The sequence below is a fragment of the Callorhinchus milii genome, unplaced genomic scaffold (genome assembly GCF_018977255.1).
Source record: "Callorhinchus milii isolate IMCB2004 unplaced genomic scaffold, IMCB_Cmil_1.0 Scaffold2, whole genome shotgun sequence".
NCBI lineage: Eukaryota > Metazoa > Chordata > Chondrichthyes > Chimaeriformes > Callorhinchidae > Callorhinchus > Callorhinchus milii.
Genome location: NW_024704743.1, coordinates 99,918,478 through 99,932,950, shown reverse-complemented (window position 1 = coordinate 99,932,950; position 14,473 = coordinate 99,918,478). Strand labels below are relative to the sequence as shown.

Genomic DNA, 14,473 nt, shown 5'->3' with positions numbered 1-14,473 from the left:
ACATATGGTATTCAAATGGAAACCTTTACTTCCAGTGAAGTCATGCCAAGGCAAGCAAATAATGAAATAATCCATATTCAGTAACTGTTTTTTTTTGCTGCTTCTTGGAATTATAAAAGATGATGGATTTTCGTATGATTTATAAAGTGGTTTCAGAAGCATTTCAATAAGGTTCCCTGTGATGCTGTTAATTCAGTAAAAGCCACTGAAGGGTAGAACACATAACTATATAAGAAATTGGTTTAAAAACAAGCAATCAGTACTTGTGAAAGGATTAATATTGAATGTGCGGTAGGGCAGTCATAGAATTGAACAGCACAGAAGGAGGTCATTCAGCCCATCGTGTTTGTGCCGCCTCTTTGAAAAGAGCTATCCAATTCAATCCCACTCCTCCGCGCTCTCCCCGTAATCCTGCAAATTTAACCTCCCCAAATAATTATCTTCTCTCTTAAAAGTTGTTATCGAATCAGCTTTCACCACCCTTTCAGGCAATGCATTCCAGATCTGAACAACCGTCCTAGAATCTTTGGTCAATGTTTTGTTAGCATTCGCCACAAACAGTCACAGTACTGCACATATTCTATACTGTTTTCTCAGCTCAAACCCTTCTGATAAGAGTCCCTGAAAGCCACCAACAAACAGTAGGATTCACTTTCCCTTAGACTTGACCTCATGTTACTGGGTCTGTTATCATTGGGGAAGCAGATTCCAAACCCTGCTCAATTGGCACTTCCAACAATGAGCATCTTCTAGATAAGGAGGAGGTCAATCTACTCATCAAGTCTTTCACTGATTTCTGAGATTTTAGTAGATTTCTTATTCCCAATCTCTGGCATTTTATCATAGCCACAAACACCTCTACTATCTAGGTATCTGTCCATCTGTCTTTTAAACATCCTTAGTAATTGCCATTACAGCTTTCTGGGGCACGATATTTCATATCTTCACAATAGTGTGTAAAATAATGCTTCCTGACCTCAGTTCTATTTCAGTAAGGCACTTAATTAAAAACAGTTTTCTAGTAAGCATCTTTCCCAATAATAAAGTTAAATATTCTCAAATTACTTTATTTAAGAGTACCTTCATTTTTCATAACTTCCATCAGATCCTTCAAATTTCCTTAACCCTTTCCCAGTCTCTCACTCACCTTTACTTCTCCAAATTTCTGGTCACAAACCTGATAATATAGCCTTGATTTTCTTGGTATGGTAAGGTTGGACCCTGTACAATTTTATCATCTTAATAGCTACCCACTAATGAAGTTTTTTTTGCCAACTTGTTGAATTTTTGTTCGATAATTGCCTCCTGAAGATGCTGATTCTGGCTAAGGCACATTTCCAAGAAAGCTAATAACGTTTTCAGTCAATTATTCTTCACAACTGTGGCTACAGTGAATGTTAGCTCACGACCTGACACTCATGTCCAATCTTATTCTCACCCTATATCCACAAATGCAAGGATTGTTAGAAGTACATGTTTTTAGGAGTAACACAGAACAAATGATCAGCAGTGAATGTCCTGACTGATTTTTGTAAAATTTGAAAAGCAGTTTTTTTTTTCAAAAAGACACCAGTGGAGCCAAGTGAGGATGGAGGTAATGGGTTCATGGAGTTTAATGTTTGAGATGAGACAGGCAAAAGAGCTCTAGGTGGTCTGCAGCTCTTGAAAGAATTGACCCTAGATGTCCTGAAACCATGGATTATTATTATTATCAACAATAATAGCAATCACTCTCATATTTGGTATAATGCCTTTCAGTCAGGAGGACGTCCCAAAGCACTTCACAGGATATACTGTAAAGCACAGTGACTGTGTGTTTTGTGGGCGAATGCGGCAGCCAATATTCTACAAAAAACAGCCATGAAGTTAATGAACAATTTTTTTGTGGATTGTTGGCCAAAGCCCTGCGAGAAATTCACTTCTCTTTTCGAATAGTGCCATGAGATCTTTAACGTCCAACTGAACAAGCAGACAGGTTTAACATCTCATCTGAAGGACAGCACTTCCAACAACGCAGTCTATCTGCAGCACTGAACCGGAGTGTCAACTTAGACAATACGAGTTTTAAGTCACGACGTGGGCCTTGAATCCAAAACCTTCTGGCTCAGCGCCAAAAGTGCTACCAACTGACTCTGGATTAGAGTCTTATTAGCATTGGGGAGGGTGGGAGTAATTGTGGTGGAAGCAAGCAATGTTGGGGAGGTGAGAGAAAGCAGAGTGAATGACAACCCAGAATGTATGGTTTGAAGGGCATCCAGAATATATTCCTTCCTAAAATAACAGTAAAATAAGAAATGTAAGCAGAGTTGATCTGGAGAGTTAAAAGTTAATTAAATAACACATGCAGAGGAAAGGTATTGGAAGAAATGGGAAAGAACAAGGAACTTGGATTAGAATAGGTAGAATTTTGGTGCTTGTTCCTCATTTCTGGTCAAAGGGCTTTCTATTGCATTGTAAATTTATATGGTTTTATAAAATTGTAATCTTCATGATCATTTAAAGTAGCTACATCCCCCAATTATTACAAAGTGTTGACCATGCAATAAACGTATTAACTGAAGCCTCTCAATACAGTATTTTTGCATTGAACCCAATATACTTTGGTTTCTCCATATTTCTCCATATTAAAAATAGATAACCATGTTATTTTCTTTACACACATCACAACCTTTGCGTCTTTTTTTTGCAACTTCATGGTTGACCATTAAACAGACGAGTTTCTTTGGGGGGGTGGGGGGAGACATTGCTATCTTACTATGTTACAGCAGTGTAGGAATTACACCAATCTGCTCCTTTACTGGGAATCAAATTCCCATAAAACTAACACAAATTAAACTGGTACAGCACCAATATAATGCTGTCCAGCTGTGGCTTTGAATTAGGGCCCCAATCAATGTGGGGAACATATGTGTTCTAAAGTGAAAAGAAAAATCGGTTTCATGGAAGGAACACTTGTTGTAGCCACTCAAAATCAGTTTTGTTTATGCGAGGTGAAAACTCCCAACATTTTTGTGCCATTTTACTCTTCTAGGGCTAAAGTTGTAAGACTCTTTTAGGGCTAAAGTAACCTTCAGGGACTCACCCAAGTGGACAGTTTTCAGATGCAAGCAAATGAATAGACAGAGAATTGATTACTTGGCTATTCAATTGGAGGGCATTAGATTCTTTCATTCAACATCCACATGTCAATTTCTACCAGAGCATCATTGTAGTGAGATCAAGAATAGAAAATCTGGCCATTTTACCCCCAACTAGTCCTTGGGTGCTAAAATGAAATATAGCATCCCAACTGTTAAAAAACATTGTTCCCAAGATAAAATAGGATGGCTCAGTGTTACAATAAGGCCCTTTACGTACTTTTATTTATGTTTTGCCCACAAAATAGTCAATTCATTTTACAGTATATTCTGTAAAGCACTTTGAGGCATCTCAAACGTATGATAAGGCGCTATATCAAATGCAAGCATTATTATTATTACTTGGGTCAGTAGGGAGCATCTAGTTTTGGATTGTACTTCTGCACTACAACACATAGACTGAAATACTGGAAGTAACCAACTAATGTAATTCATGTTTTCTTCACTCTGCGAGAACCTAAATTAATATTACCTTTTTGGCAAATCCAACTAATTTTACTGATGTTAGCATAAAAAAGGTGGTTTTAAAGCAATCAGAGGGTGTAGAAAGGTTTGTTAAACTTAATTTTGTTTCATAGATCAAGACTTATTCACATTCATCTAAAAAAGACTTAATTCATTTAAAATTACATTCTAATCCTGGAACTAAAAAGGCTACCTTTTATTGCATCACCCTGTATGTAACTTCTTGTTCTGCACTTTGTAAAGTCATATATATTAACATTACTTACAACAGAAAGCAGACTAACTACCTGATAGGGCAACCTTCATTCTTTACATTGAAAGCATCCTCTACATTCCATTAAAATAGGACCAGGTTACAAAAAAGAAAATTGCAAGAGAAAAACCCCTTCAAGGTTCTGTCATATTATTCCATGCCCTTCTCTCCTGTCTTAATGGGCACCATGATTTGTTTTGCAGAAGTAACATGTTTTATTGTCAAACCATTTTACTTTAAACACATGATTACACGCACACAGCCAAGGATGATTATCAATATTATTTAAAATAATAATGCACTGCCTTAAAAGTACTGGAAACCTAATTAACATAAAAAATTAACATGCGCGAGCACCTCCCTTCCTCTCCGACCAGTTTAGAACCCACTCCACCAACCATCCTCGTCGCTCAGTTGGCTACGACCTTCTACACATCCCTCATCCCCCTCACTCCACCTTTAGATTACATCTGAAGACCTTCCTCTTTGACCATGCCTATGGTTACTTCCCCTCTTTCTAGTTTGGTGTCCAGCTTTGCCAATGTTAACATAACATGTAGGAGCAGGAGTAGGCCATTCGGCCCTTCGAGCCTCTGCCCCGCCATTCAATCATGGCTGATTTTAATCTAACTCCAGTTAATAACATAACCCTGCACTATATCCCTTAATCCCTTTTGCAATAAGAAATATATCTATCTCAGTCTTGAATATGTTCAAGGACTGAGCGTCAACAGCCCTTTGGGGTAACGAGTTCCATACATTTGAGTGAAGAAGTTCTTTCTCAACTCAGTGCGAAAGGGCTGGCCTCTGATTTTAAGGTTGTGACCCCTGGTTTTAGTTTCTCCAACCAGGGGAAACAATCTCCCACTATCTACTCTATCATGCCCTTTGATGAGCTTATAGCTTTCTGTAAGATCCCCTCTAATTCTTCTATATTCGAGAGAATATAGGCCCAAATTGGTCAGCCTATCCTCGTAACTCAACCCCTTCATCCCTGGTACTAACCTAGTAAATCTATGCTGCACCCCCTCCAAGGCAAGAACATCCTTCCTTAAATAAGGAGACCAAAACTGCACACAGTATTCCAGGTGTGGTCTCACCGGGGCCCTATACAGTTGCAGCAAGACTTCCCTACTCTTATACTCTAATCCTTTCATAATGAATGCTAACATACCGTTCGCCTTCCTAATTGCTGCTGCACCTGCAGACTAACTTTCTGTGATTGGTATACAAGGACACCCAAGTCCCTCTGGACGCTAACACATTCCAGTCTCTCCCCTTCTAAAAAATAACCCGCTCTACTGTTTTTGCTACCTAGGTGGATGACTTCGCACTTCCCTACGTTATACTTCATCTGCCACCTACCTGCTCAATCACCTAACCTATCTATGTCACGCTGCATTTTTTTAATGTCATCCTCTGTGTTGACACTTCCTCCTAGTTTTGTGTCATCCGCAAATTTAGATATATTAACTTCGATGTCCTCATCTAGATCGTTGATGTAGATGGTAAATAGCTGAGGCCCAAGGACTGATACTTGTGGCGCTCCACTAGTCACATCCCGCCAACCAGAAAAGGACCAGTTTATCCCTATTCTTTGTTTCCTACCTGTTAACCATTCCCCAATCCACGTTAATATGCTCCCCCCAATTCCATGGGCCTCTATCCTTTGGACTAACCTTTTATGCGGCACCTTATCGAATGCCTTCTGGAAGTCCAAATAGACCGCATCCACTGATTCACCCTTATCTAGTTTACTCGAAATATCCTCAAAAAATTCTATGAGATTTGTCACACATGACTTCCCTTTTGTAAAGCCATGCTGACTTGGCCTAATTATATTGTGCTCCTCTAAATACCGAACTATCACATCCTTAATCAATGATTCTAAAATTTTTCCAATCACTGATGTTAGACTAACTGGCCAATAACTCCCCATCTTTTCCTTTACACCTTTTTTTAAATAGTGGTGTGACATTTGCGATCTTCCAATCCATGGGGACTCTTCCAGAATCCAAGGAATTTTGGAAGATCAGACATAACGCCTCCACTATCTCATAAGCTCCTCTTTTAAAACCCTGGGATGCAAGCCATCCGGACCAGGGGATTTGTCACTTTTTAGTGCTAACAGTTTCCCTAGCACCAATTCTCTACTAATGAAAATTTCCCTAGAGTTGCTCCCTGTCCTTATTCTCTTGGTCCATCTCTATTGATGGCAGACTTGTTGGGTCTTCTAGGGTGAAGACAGATGCAAAGTACCCATTTAGGGACTCTGCGATGTCCTTATCCCCCATTACAACTTCTCCCATCTCTGACTGAAGTGGACTTACATTTACCCTCACTAGCCTATTCCTCTTAATGTATTTGTAAAAACGTTTACAATCTGACTTAATGTTCCTAGCTAGCTTACCCTCATACTCCTTTTTCTCGCTCTTAATGACTTTTTTAGTTTTATTTTGCTGGTTTCTAAAACTCTCCCAATCTTCAGATTTGCTGCTTTTCTTGGCAGTTTTATAAGCTTTTTCTTTTAATTTGATGCTTTCCCTAACTGCTCTAGTTAGCCACGGATGACTTGCTTTCCCTGCGGTACTCTTATTCCGCAAGGAAATATGCGACCGCTGAGAATTATGCACTACATCCTTAAATATTTGCCACTGTTGGTCTACATTCTTACCTCTTAATCTTATTCTCCAATCTATTTTACCTAAATCTTTCCTCATACCTACAAAATTGGCCTTATTTAAATTCAGAATACTTGCCTCGGATTTAACTATATCCCTCTCTAACTTAATGCAGAATTCAATCATATTGTGATCGCTCTGCCCTAGAGGAATCTTAATACCTACACTGCCGACTAGCCCTGTTTTCAGGGTCTAGGATGGCCTGTCCCCTAGTTGGTTCCTCGGCATGCTGCTCTAGAAATTTATGTCTCATACATCCAATGAACTCTTCTTCTAACCTACTTTTGCCGATTTGGTTTTCCCAATCTATGTGGAGATTGAAATCACCCACTATTATCGGTTTACCTTTCCTACATGCTCCACTGATTTCCTGATTAATACCTTGTGCTATATTGTGATCACTGTTTGGGGGTCTATAAACCACTCCCATTAGTATTTTCTACCCCTTAGTATTTTTATTTCCATCCATATTGTCTCTACCTCCTGGTCATCGGATTTCAGATCCTTCCTCTCCACTGCTTTTATTTCATCCCTAATTAACAGGGCTACCCCCCCACCTCGTTTCCCACAGTGCTTATCTTTCCTGTAAACTGAGAACCCTGAACCTTTGACTCCCACCCCAGATCTCCTTGTAACCATGCTTCAGTGATGGCTATTAGATCATACCCATATGTGTCTATCTGTGCTTTTAATTCATCAGTTTTATTCCGAATGCTTCGCGCATTCAGATATAACATTTTTAATTTCCTACCATTTCCTCTACTCTCTGATTCTTTATTTGCTTTGCCAAGCTTCTTACCCCTAGTTAACATATTATCTGGCATGCTATTCTGCACTGTCATCTTTCCTTTTTCTAATGCTAACTTATGGTTTCTCTTACCTATATATTCCCCCCCCTTTACTAGTTTAAATTCCTATTTACCTCCTATTAATTTGTTTAGCTAGGACATTTGTCCCAGCCCGATTTAAATTAAGCACTTCGAGACCTACCCTGGATGAAGGATGCTATATTAATGCAAATTGTTGTTGTAGTAGTTGCAATCTCATTAACACTCTTGCATTTACAATCACAAAGATGGTGAGTTGCCTGCATAGTATAACCTATACCCAATTTCCCAATTATGGCCAGAGTGATCTGAAACCAGAACTCCTCGAAGAACAGATCTTGATCAATTGGGAACTGCATTTAATCAACAATTAACTTGTCTGCTTTGTGTATTCAGGCTGATACCAAAATTGGAGGTTTATGCAGTGCCTGATGTGGTATGGAGTCATCCACACCAGGAATTCAACTCATCTCAAATTCTTTCTCAGGGTCATTATCCAGTAGCCAGTAAGAATGTTCTAAAGGAACATGCACAGGTAGAGCTCTGATGTTTTGCCCACCCACATACCCACCTCAATTAAATTACTGCAAGTACTCACTACTGAAACTCACAAATGAACAACAATTTGCAATTTTATAGCCTTGACGCAGGGTACCGTCTTGGCAGTGCTTAACAGCAGCGGAGCCTGATGCCAAAAAGGTGGAGTTGACTATAAATATGTTCGAAGAGGAAGGTTTTCAGGCATGATGTGAAAAAGGAGGGGACAAGGAGGAGGCATTGATGTAGAAAGTTCCAAAGTTTTGGGGCATAGTGGAAGAGTCACCCCTAGATGAGAAGTAGGTTTGGGCATCATCTGCATACAAATATGTCTGCGGATGATATAGCTGAAAGGGATCATGTAAATGAGGAAAGGGCCAAAGGGATTGGGCCTTGGGGTACAACCAAACAACTGCTGCTTGGAAAAAAATACAGGAGGGATATTATCAGCCAATAAAACATAATAATCTTTGTTTTTGGTACAGCACCTTATCAAGACATCGTGATGTCTCAAAGGGTTTCCACAAGTTTTACTATAAACAGGTGTGACTGTGCATTTTGTAGGCAAACATGACAGCCAATTTGCAGCACAGCAATCTCCCCCAACCAATGAGTAATTGTTTATTTTTTTTCTTTGGAAAGAACATCTTCGGAAGACAGGAGAAAAGGGCATCACTCCCATTTCTTTCAATTAGTAACCTGGGCTTGTCTTAGTAGTATGTAAATAAATGTTTATATCGTACATAGATGCTCTTAGCATTTTAATACAGCTACTTTACTGCACAAAACATTCCAATATTTAAAACTACTTTCAGCCACAATACCATGCTTAAGAAAACATTTTAAATTTAATTTGCACAGCCTTACCTTACACCATAAAATTAGATGAAAAAACATAATTTACTCCATAGGGAAATTATATATAGTATATGTACAAACATTGATGGTAAAACGTTCTTCAAACACTCATTTTGCAGGGAGCCTTCAATTAAGTTTTTTTTTAAAAATTGACCTTAAAATATTTTTGAGAAAATAACATTATTGAAATTAGAAACGAATAATAAAATTCCTGGTGTTTCTTTGTAACACCAATTTCTAATTATTGAAATGAAATAACTGAGAATAGTTGATTGGCAGCCAGAGGCCACAAAGGAGCACTCCTTGTATGCGCATGAATATATATGTATCGACGTTTTCTCTTCAGAGTACGTAGAACAAATATTGCTCACAACTTTTTAAAATGCTGTCGGCATATTATCAGGCAGTTTGATAAAAACAACTTCAGAAGATAGGAGAAAAGCTCATCACTCATTTCTTCCAATCGTTTTCAAATACTCCCACCCCACCCCCCACTAATATATAAAGTAGGTCGGGGAGAGTGGATGGCGGGTGGGGGGTGAAACAGGGTTGAAGAGGAGGCTATTGAGATGGGTCTTGAAGGTGGTAAGGGAGGGGGCAAGGCGGAGGGACTGCGGGATGGAGTTCCAGAAAGTAGGGGGAGAGTGACAGAAGGCCCGCTCGCCAATAGTGGGGCGAGCGAGGCGGGGGACGTGAAGCAGGCCGGAGACCACTGAGCGGAAGGAGCAAGCAGGATGGTAGAGGGTTAGGAGGTCCCAGAGGTAGGGGGGAGCAAGACTGTGAAAGGCTTTGAAGGTGAGGACCAGGATCTTGAACTGTATCCTCTATGTGATAGGAAGCCAGTGGAGTTGGGCAAGGATGGGGGTGATAGGTTTGCGGAGCCTGGTGCGGGATAGGACACGAGCTGCAGAGTTCTGGATGATCTGCAACCTGTAGAGGGAGGAGTTGGGGAGGCCGACAAGCAATAAGTTTGCATAGTCGAGCCTTGATGAAATGAAAGCATTTATGAGGGTTTCGGTGGCCTGCGGTGTGAGACAGTGGTGGAGCCGGGCCACGTTGTGGAGGTGAGGGAAGGTAGAGTGGTTCATGGCGCAGATGAGGGGTAGAAAGGATAGTTGAGGATCAAACAAGACCCCAAGGTTCCGGACTGGCTTAGCAAGGTGGAGTGTGCAACCATGGACGGTGATGCTGTCAGTGTCTAAGGTGAGGAGGCGCTGATGGGAGCCGATCAGGAGAGCCTCGGTCTTGTTGACATTCAACTGAAGAAAGTTAACTCTCATCCAGGAATTGATGTCTGACAGACATTCTGTCAGCACAGCAGTGGTCCTGGAGTCAAGGGTGGAGACAGAGAAGTAGAGTTGGATAATTGCATAATTGAATCAAGAGAAGTTTTGAAAATATTTCCCAGTGTTAAAAAAGATCAAAGACCACACAAAGTAATTATTTAAGTGCTCTGAGACGCCACTCTGCGCGGAGGGTGCTATATAAGTGCAAGTTGTTGTTTTAGTGTCTGAATAACCTCACCTTGCTGCAAAGATCTGAAATGTGCCAAAGTTCACTCTACCATTTTCATCAGTCTTTTGTTGTTGTGGCGATGGCAAGAGCTGAAGGGAAATAATCGGTTTATAAAATAGAAGATGCATTAATTTTTCATTGAAATATACAGAACTATTCATCACATTCTCTCAAAGTAGCCTGGTGCAAAATTTTGCTTTGGCAAGGGTGTCTGAATGACTCACAAAATCTGTACGGTAGCCTTAAAAATTACAACCTTCAGCTGACTATAATTAGGTCAATGTACAATCCTTCACCACATGACAAATATTCTGGCTCAGTTTAATAGATGAAATGCTAGAGATTGACTGATAGAAGGAATATGAGAATTAGAACCCTGTTCTGTTTATTTTAGACATCCTCATTTATCTAGTAAAATTCAGCTGTATGCTTTAAACAGTTCAATATTCAGCTGGATTGATTAGATCACGCCATACAGAAGTAGAACTGCATCAGCGGTCTCTGTGTGATAATGCTATGGCAACAAGCTTTGGAAGTAGCCCAGTTGGAGAAAATTGTGATCCCTCAAGGTGAGGGAACACTAAATATCAGATCTCCATATCCTCTGTAACCAGCAGGTAGTAGCTGTTGAGATCTTCCAATCCCCTCTCCACTTTAACTATGGAATTTTAGATCTAGTTAATCTTTTATTCTGCAGAAATAAAAACTGGCTTTCAGTATTGAACTTCCAGCTGTTGTTTTATGTTTCTGCAACTGAAGGCAAGTATTCACATAAAAATTTATACCACAGAAGGAGGCCAGTCAGCCAATTCTGCCTCCTATGTTCTATTCTTCTGCTTTTTTCCCCATAACAGCTTGTAAATGTAGCAAATGAATGCAATCACAGTTTTACGTGCAGAAGAACACATAACTGTTCTGCAAACTACCAAAGGGATAATGCCCCAGGTATTTTACGTCACCTAAATTAGGTTTTTCATTGATAGATAAGATAGAATAAATCATAAATAATAAATATACCACCAGGAGGAAATTAAATATCATATTAGAGCAGAAAGTGCCCATCTGATTCGGGGATAAAAGTATATTGTTAAAATTCTAAAAACTGCTTTTCTACAAACACTTATGTAACCAATATGAAAAGCACCACTCATTTCTCAATAAATATCCTACCTTTAAGCCGGAGTCCTTTATCAGGACAACTTTAATAAGTGGTTCAGGAGAAGGATTCCCCCACGTATCACAAAGCTGTGCCACAAGAACCTGATCAAGAGCCTTACCATTTATAACAGTGACAGGCTAAAAAAAACAGAAAAAACATAAATCAAAAATGTGTAAAGAAAAACAATACTTTACTAGAGGTTGGTATTTAAACAAGTTCTTCTTACAGATAAAAATAATCAATTAATTGTCAGATGAAGTAACGTTAAGTGTAGTTTTCCTCATAAATTGAATATAGTTCACCTTATACAATTAAATAGGGGGGCACCCAAACACAAACAGGTGAGTGCTCTTCAAAAGTTTGAGCCTTAACAATAGTCACGTGAGAACATAGTTTTCCTTAGGTTGCAAACAAAATCTTTCCTTTTCATTGCCTTCCATATTTTTCAAAGAGGTAGCATCTTATACCAAGTCAGTCTTTTCAGGTCAGAAAAATAAATCCAAAGCATTTGAAGACCAGGACAAATCATCAACAACTTGCATTTATATAGTACCCTTCACATAGGATAAGTTCTTGGAGCATATCACGAAGTCGAGCAAGGGCAAGGGTAAAGGAGACAATAGGTGCCATCCCACAGTAAGTTTTTTTTAAGGTGCCGTTGAAAGACAGAGAGGCAGCAAGCAAAAGAGTGGGGTAGGAGAAACAGACATATAGAGGCACTAGGGAATGAAGAGATTTATAGATGATGGCCTTAGAATAGATCCGTTGGGAATCAGGGAGTGAGCAGTGCCTGGTGAGGACTGGGGTGATGGGAATGTCGAGTTTAGTTTGAGTGAGAATATGGTCTTAAAATTAACTAAAATCAATACTGAAGTTGGCAAAGATGCAGTAATGGATGTCCAGACCCATATCAGAATTCTGGTTCAGTTGAACCTTCTGAGGAGATATTCCAAATTCCTTTATGCCAAAATAGGGTGCGAAAACTGAGTCTATCTTAGATTACAGAAGCAATAAAGTGGTCATTACCTTGAGGTGCAAGATTTCGTTTTTTTTTCATGAAATGCATCATTAAACCAAACTTCTGAACACCCAAAAACAAGAACATGATGATTTTGAAGGAATTTGTTATTTTGAATTTGCCATGTTATGACAAATCTTGTCTGCACAGATTTACTATAGACCAGCCAACATTCAGATCTATTGAAACAAAATTTCCCAGTCAGCATTGTGTTACTAACATGTGCAGTGACCACTGTTAATAATAGGAACATCATTTTAGAATCTGTGTAGCGTTGAGTTAACAGATTAAGATTAGCTTCACCCCATCCCCAACCAAATTCATTATCCCAGTACTGAGACTATCGCTGTAAAATTAACAGTGGACTAATAATCAACAATAAAAGGACTTAAAAATACTCCAATCTCAGTACAAAAGCACAGATCTTACCTCTTCTACATCTTCCCATTCCAGGACAGTAATTTGGGTTGGGGGTCCTGCAGTCAGATGAATTCTTACATAATCCACAAAGTCACGCCAAGCAAAGCAAAGTTCTTTTTGACCAGTGATTCCAGGTGAAAACATTATTCCTCGAATAACCATGGATTGGTTACTTTCCTATTAAGATGATTTAAAATGCAAAGTAATAACGCTTGCATAAAAGCTGTTTACATGCAGAGAAACATTTTAAGAGAACTACCAAAGTCCAACAATATCAAATAAATTATTTCATTACTCACTTAAAATGTCTGCACAGGAGTTAATTCTCCCAGTTTCACAGATGAAAACATTATATTTTAATGCCAATAGACTGAAAAGTAAGAGCAAAACCTTTTCCAGAGTTTGTCATAAAACTCAAGTAGGAAATAAAAATGAGAATGTATTCCTTATTTATCCTTCATGTGCATTAGGATCAGAGTATGGTATAAAAATGGAATTTAACTATGAAGGCTAAAATTAGTTTGGAGATAGATCTAAAGCATAGAGGGACTATTTGTAGATGACACTAAGATAGGAGGTGTTTCAAATTGTGAAGAGGACAGGCAAAAAATACCAAGAGACAGGCATATTAAGCAGGTAGGCAAAGCTAAAATAATAATCCTTGCATTTGATATAGCTCTTCTCAAAGCACTTCACAGAATATACTGTAAAGTGAATTGACTATATATTTGTGGATGAAACTATGGCAGATGAAGTTTAAAATTGCAAGTTGTGGAGTGGAGCATCTGGAACAGAAGAACAGTGAATGGGAATACATTGTAAATGGAGAAGCTCAAGGAGAGTGGATCCACAGAGATTTAAGGGTTCAAATTCATTGGTCATTAAAATCGAATTCACCAGTGCAGAAAGCAGTCAATAAATCAAATGTGATGCTGACTTCTATTACAAGGGGTCTGCGTCCCAAGTGCTGCACCCGCATGAAGGGCGCTGTATAAATGCAAGTTGTTGTTGTCTAGAATAATGGAAGTAAGGAGTTATACTATGAGGAGCGACTTGGGCTATGAGGAACGACGAAGTAATTTGGGCATGTTCATGCTGGAAAAGAGAAGACTGAGAGGTGATATGATTGCTGTCTTTAAAACTCTGAAGGGGCTAGACAATACAGATCATGACAGGCTGTTTCAACTTGTCCAGAACAGTAAAATCAGAGGACACGGCCTGCAATTGAAGGGGGGTAAATTCAGAATAAATCTACGCAAATACTATTTCAATGAGCGAATAGTGAACCTGTGGAACAGGTTCCCTAGGGAGACGGTTAAAACAGTAAGTGTTGATTCTTTCAAACACAGATTAGATAGTTTTCTTTTAGGAAATAATAATAATAATAATCCTTGCATTTGATATAGCGCTTTTCACGTCGGGAGGACGTCCCAAAGCGCTTCACAGAACACACTGTAAAGTGAATTGACTGTATATTTGTGGGCGAACGCGGCAGCCAATTGCGCACAGCAATGTCCCACAAACAGTCGTGGATTGAAAATGACCAATTTATTATTATTGTTTTTGGTTTTTGGAGGGATTATTATTAGGCGTGTGGAGTAAG

At 39.2% G+C, this 14,473-nt stretch overlaps 1 protein-coding gene across 2 annotated transcripts in view; it reads right to left on the bottom strand.

The window, feature by feature from the left end:
- Positions 1–14,473, bottom strand: part of smchd1 (structural maintenance of chromosomes flexible hinge domain containing 1) — a 93,640-nt gene that overhangs the window by 34,732 nt on the left and 44,435 nt on the right. For both annotated transcript variants that reach the window (XM_007900936.2, XM_042346889.1), the window contains exons 29-31: positions 12,880–13,047; positions 11,444–11,569; positions 10,283–10,362 (exon numbers count right to left, since the gene is read on the bottom strand). In XM_007900936.2, the coding sequence (XP_007899127.1) occupies positions 10,283–10,362; positions 11,444–11,569; positions 12,880–13,047 (374 nt within the window). The remainder of the gene's footprint in view (positions 1–10,282; positions 10,363–11,443; positions 11,570–12,879; positions 13,048–14,473) is intronic.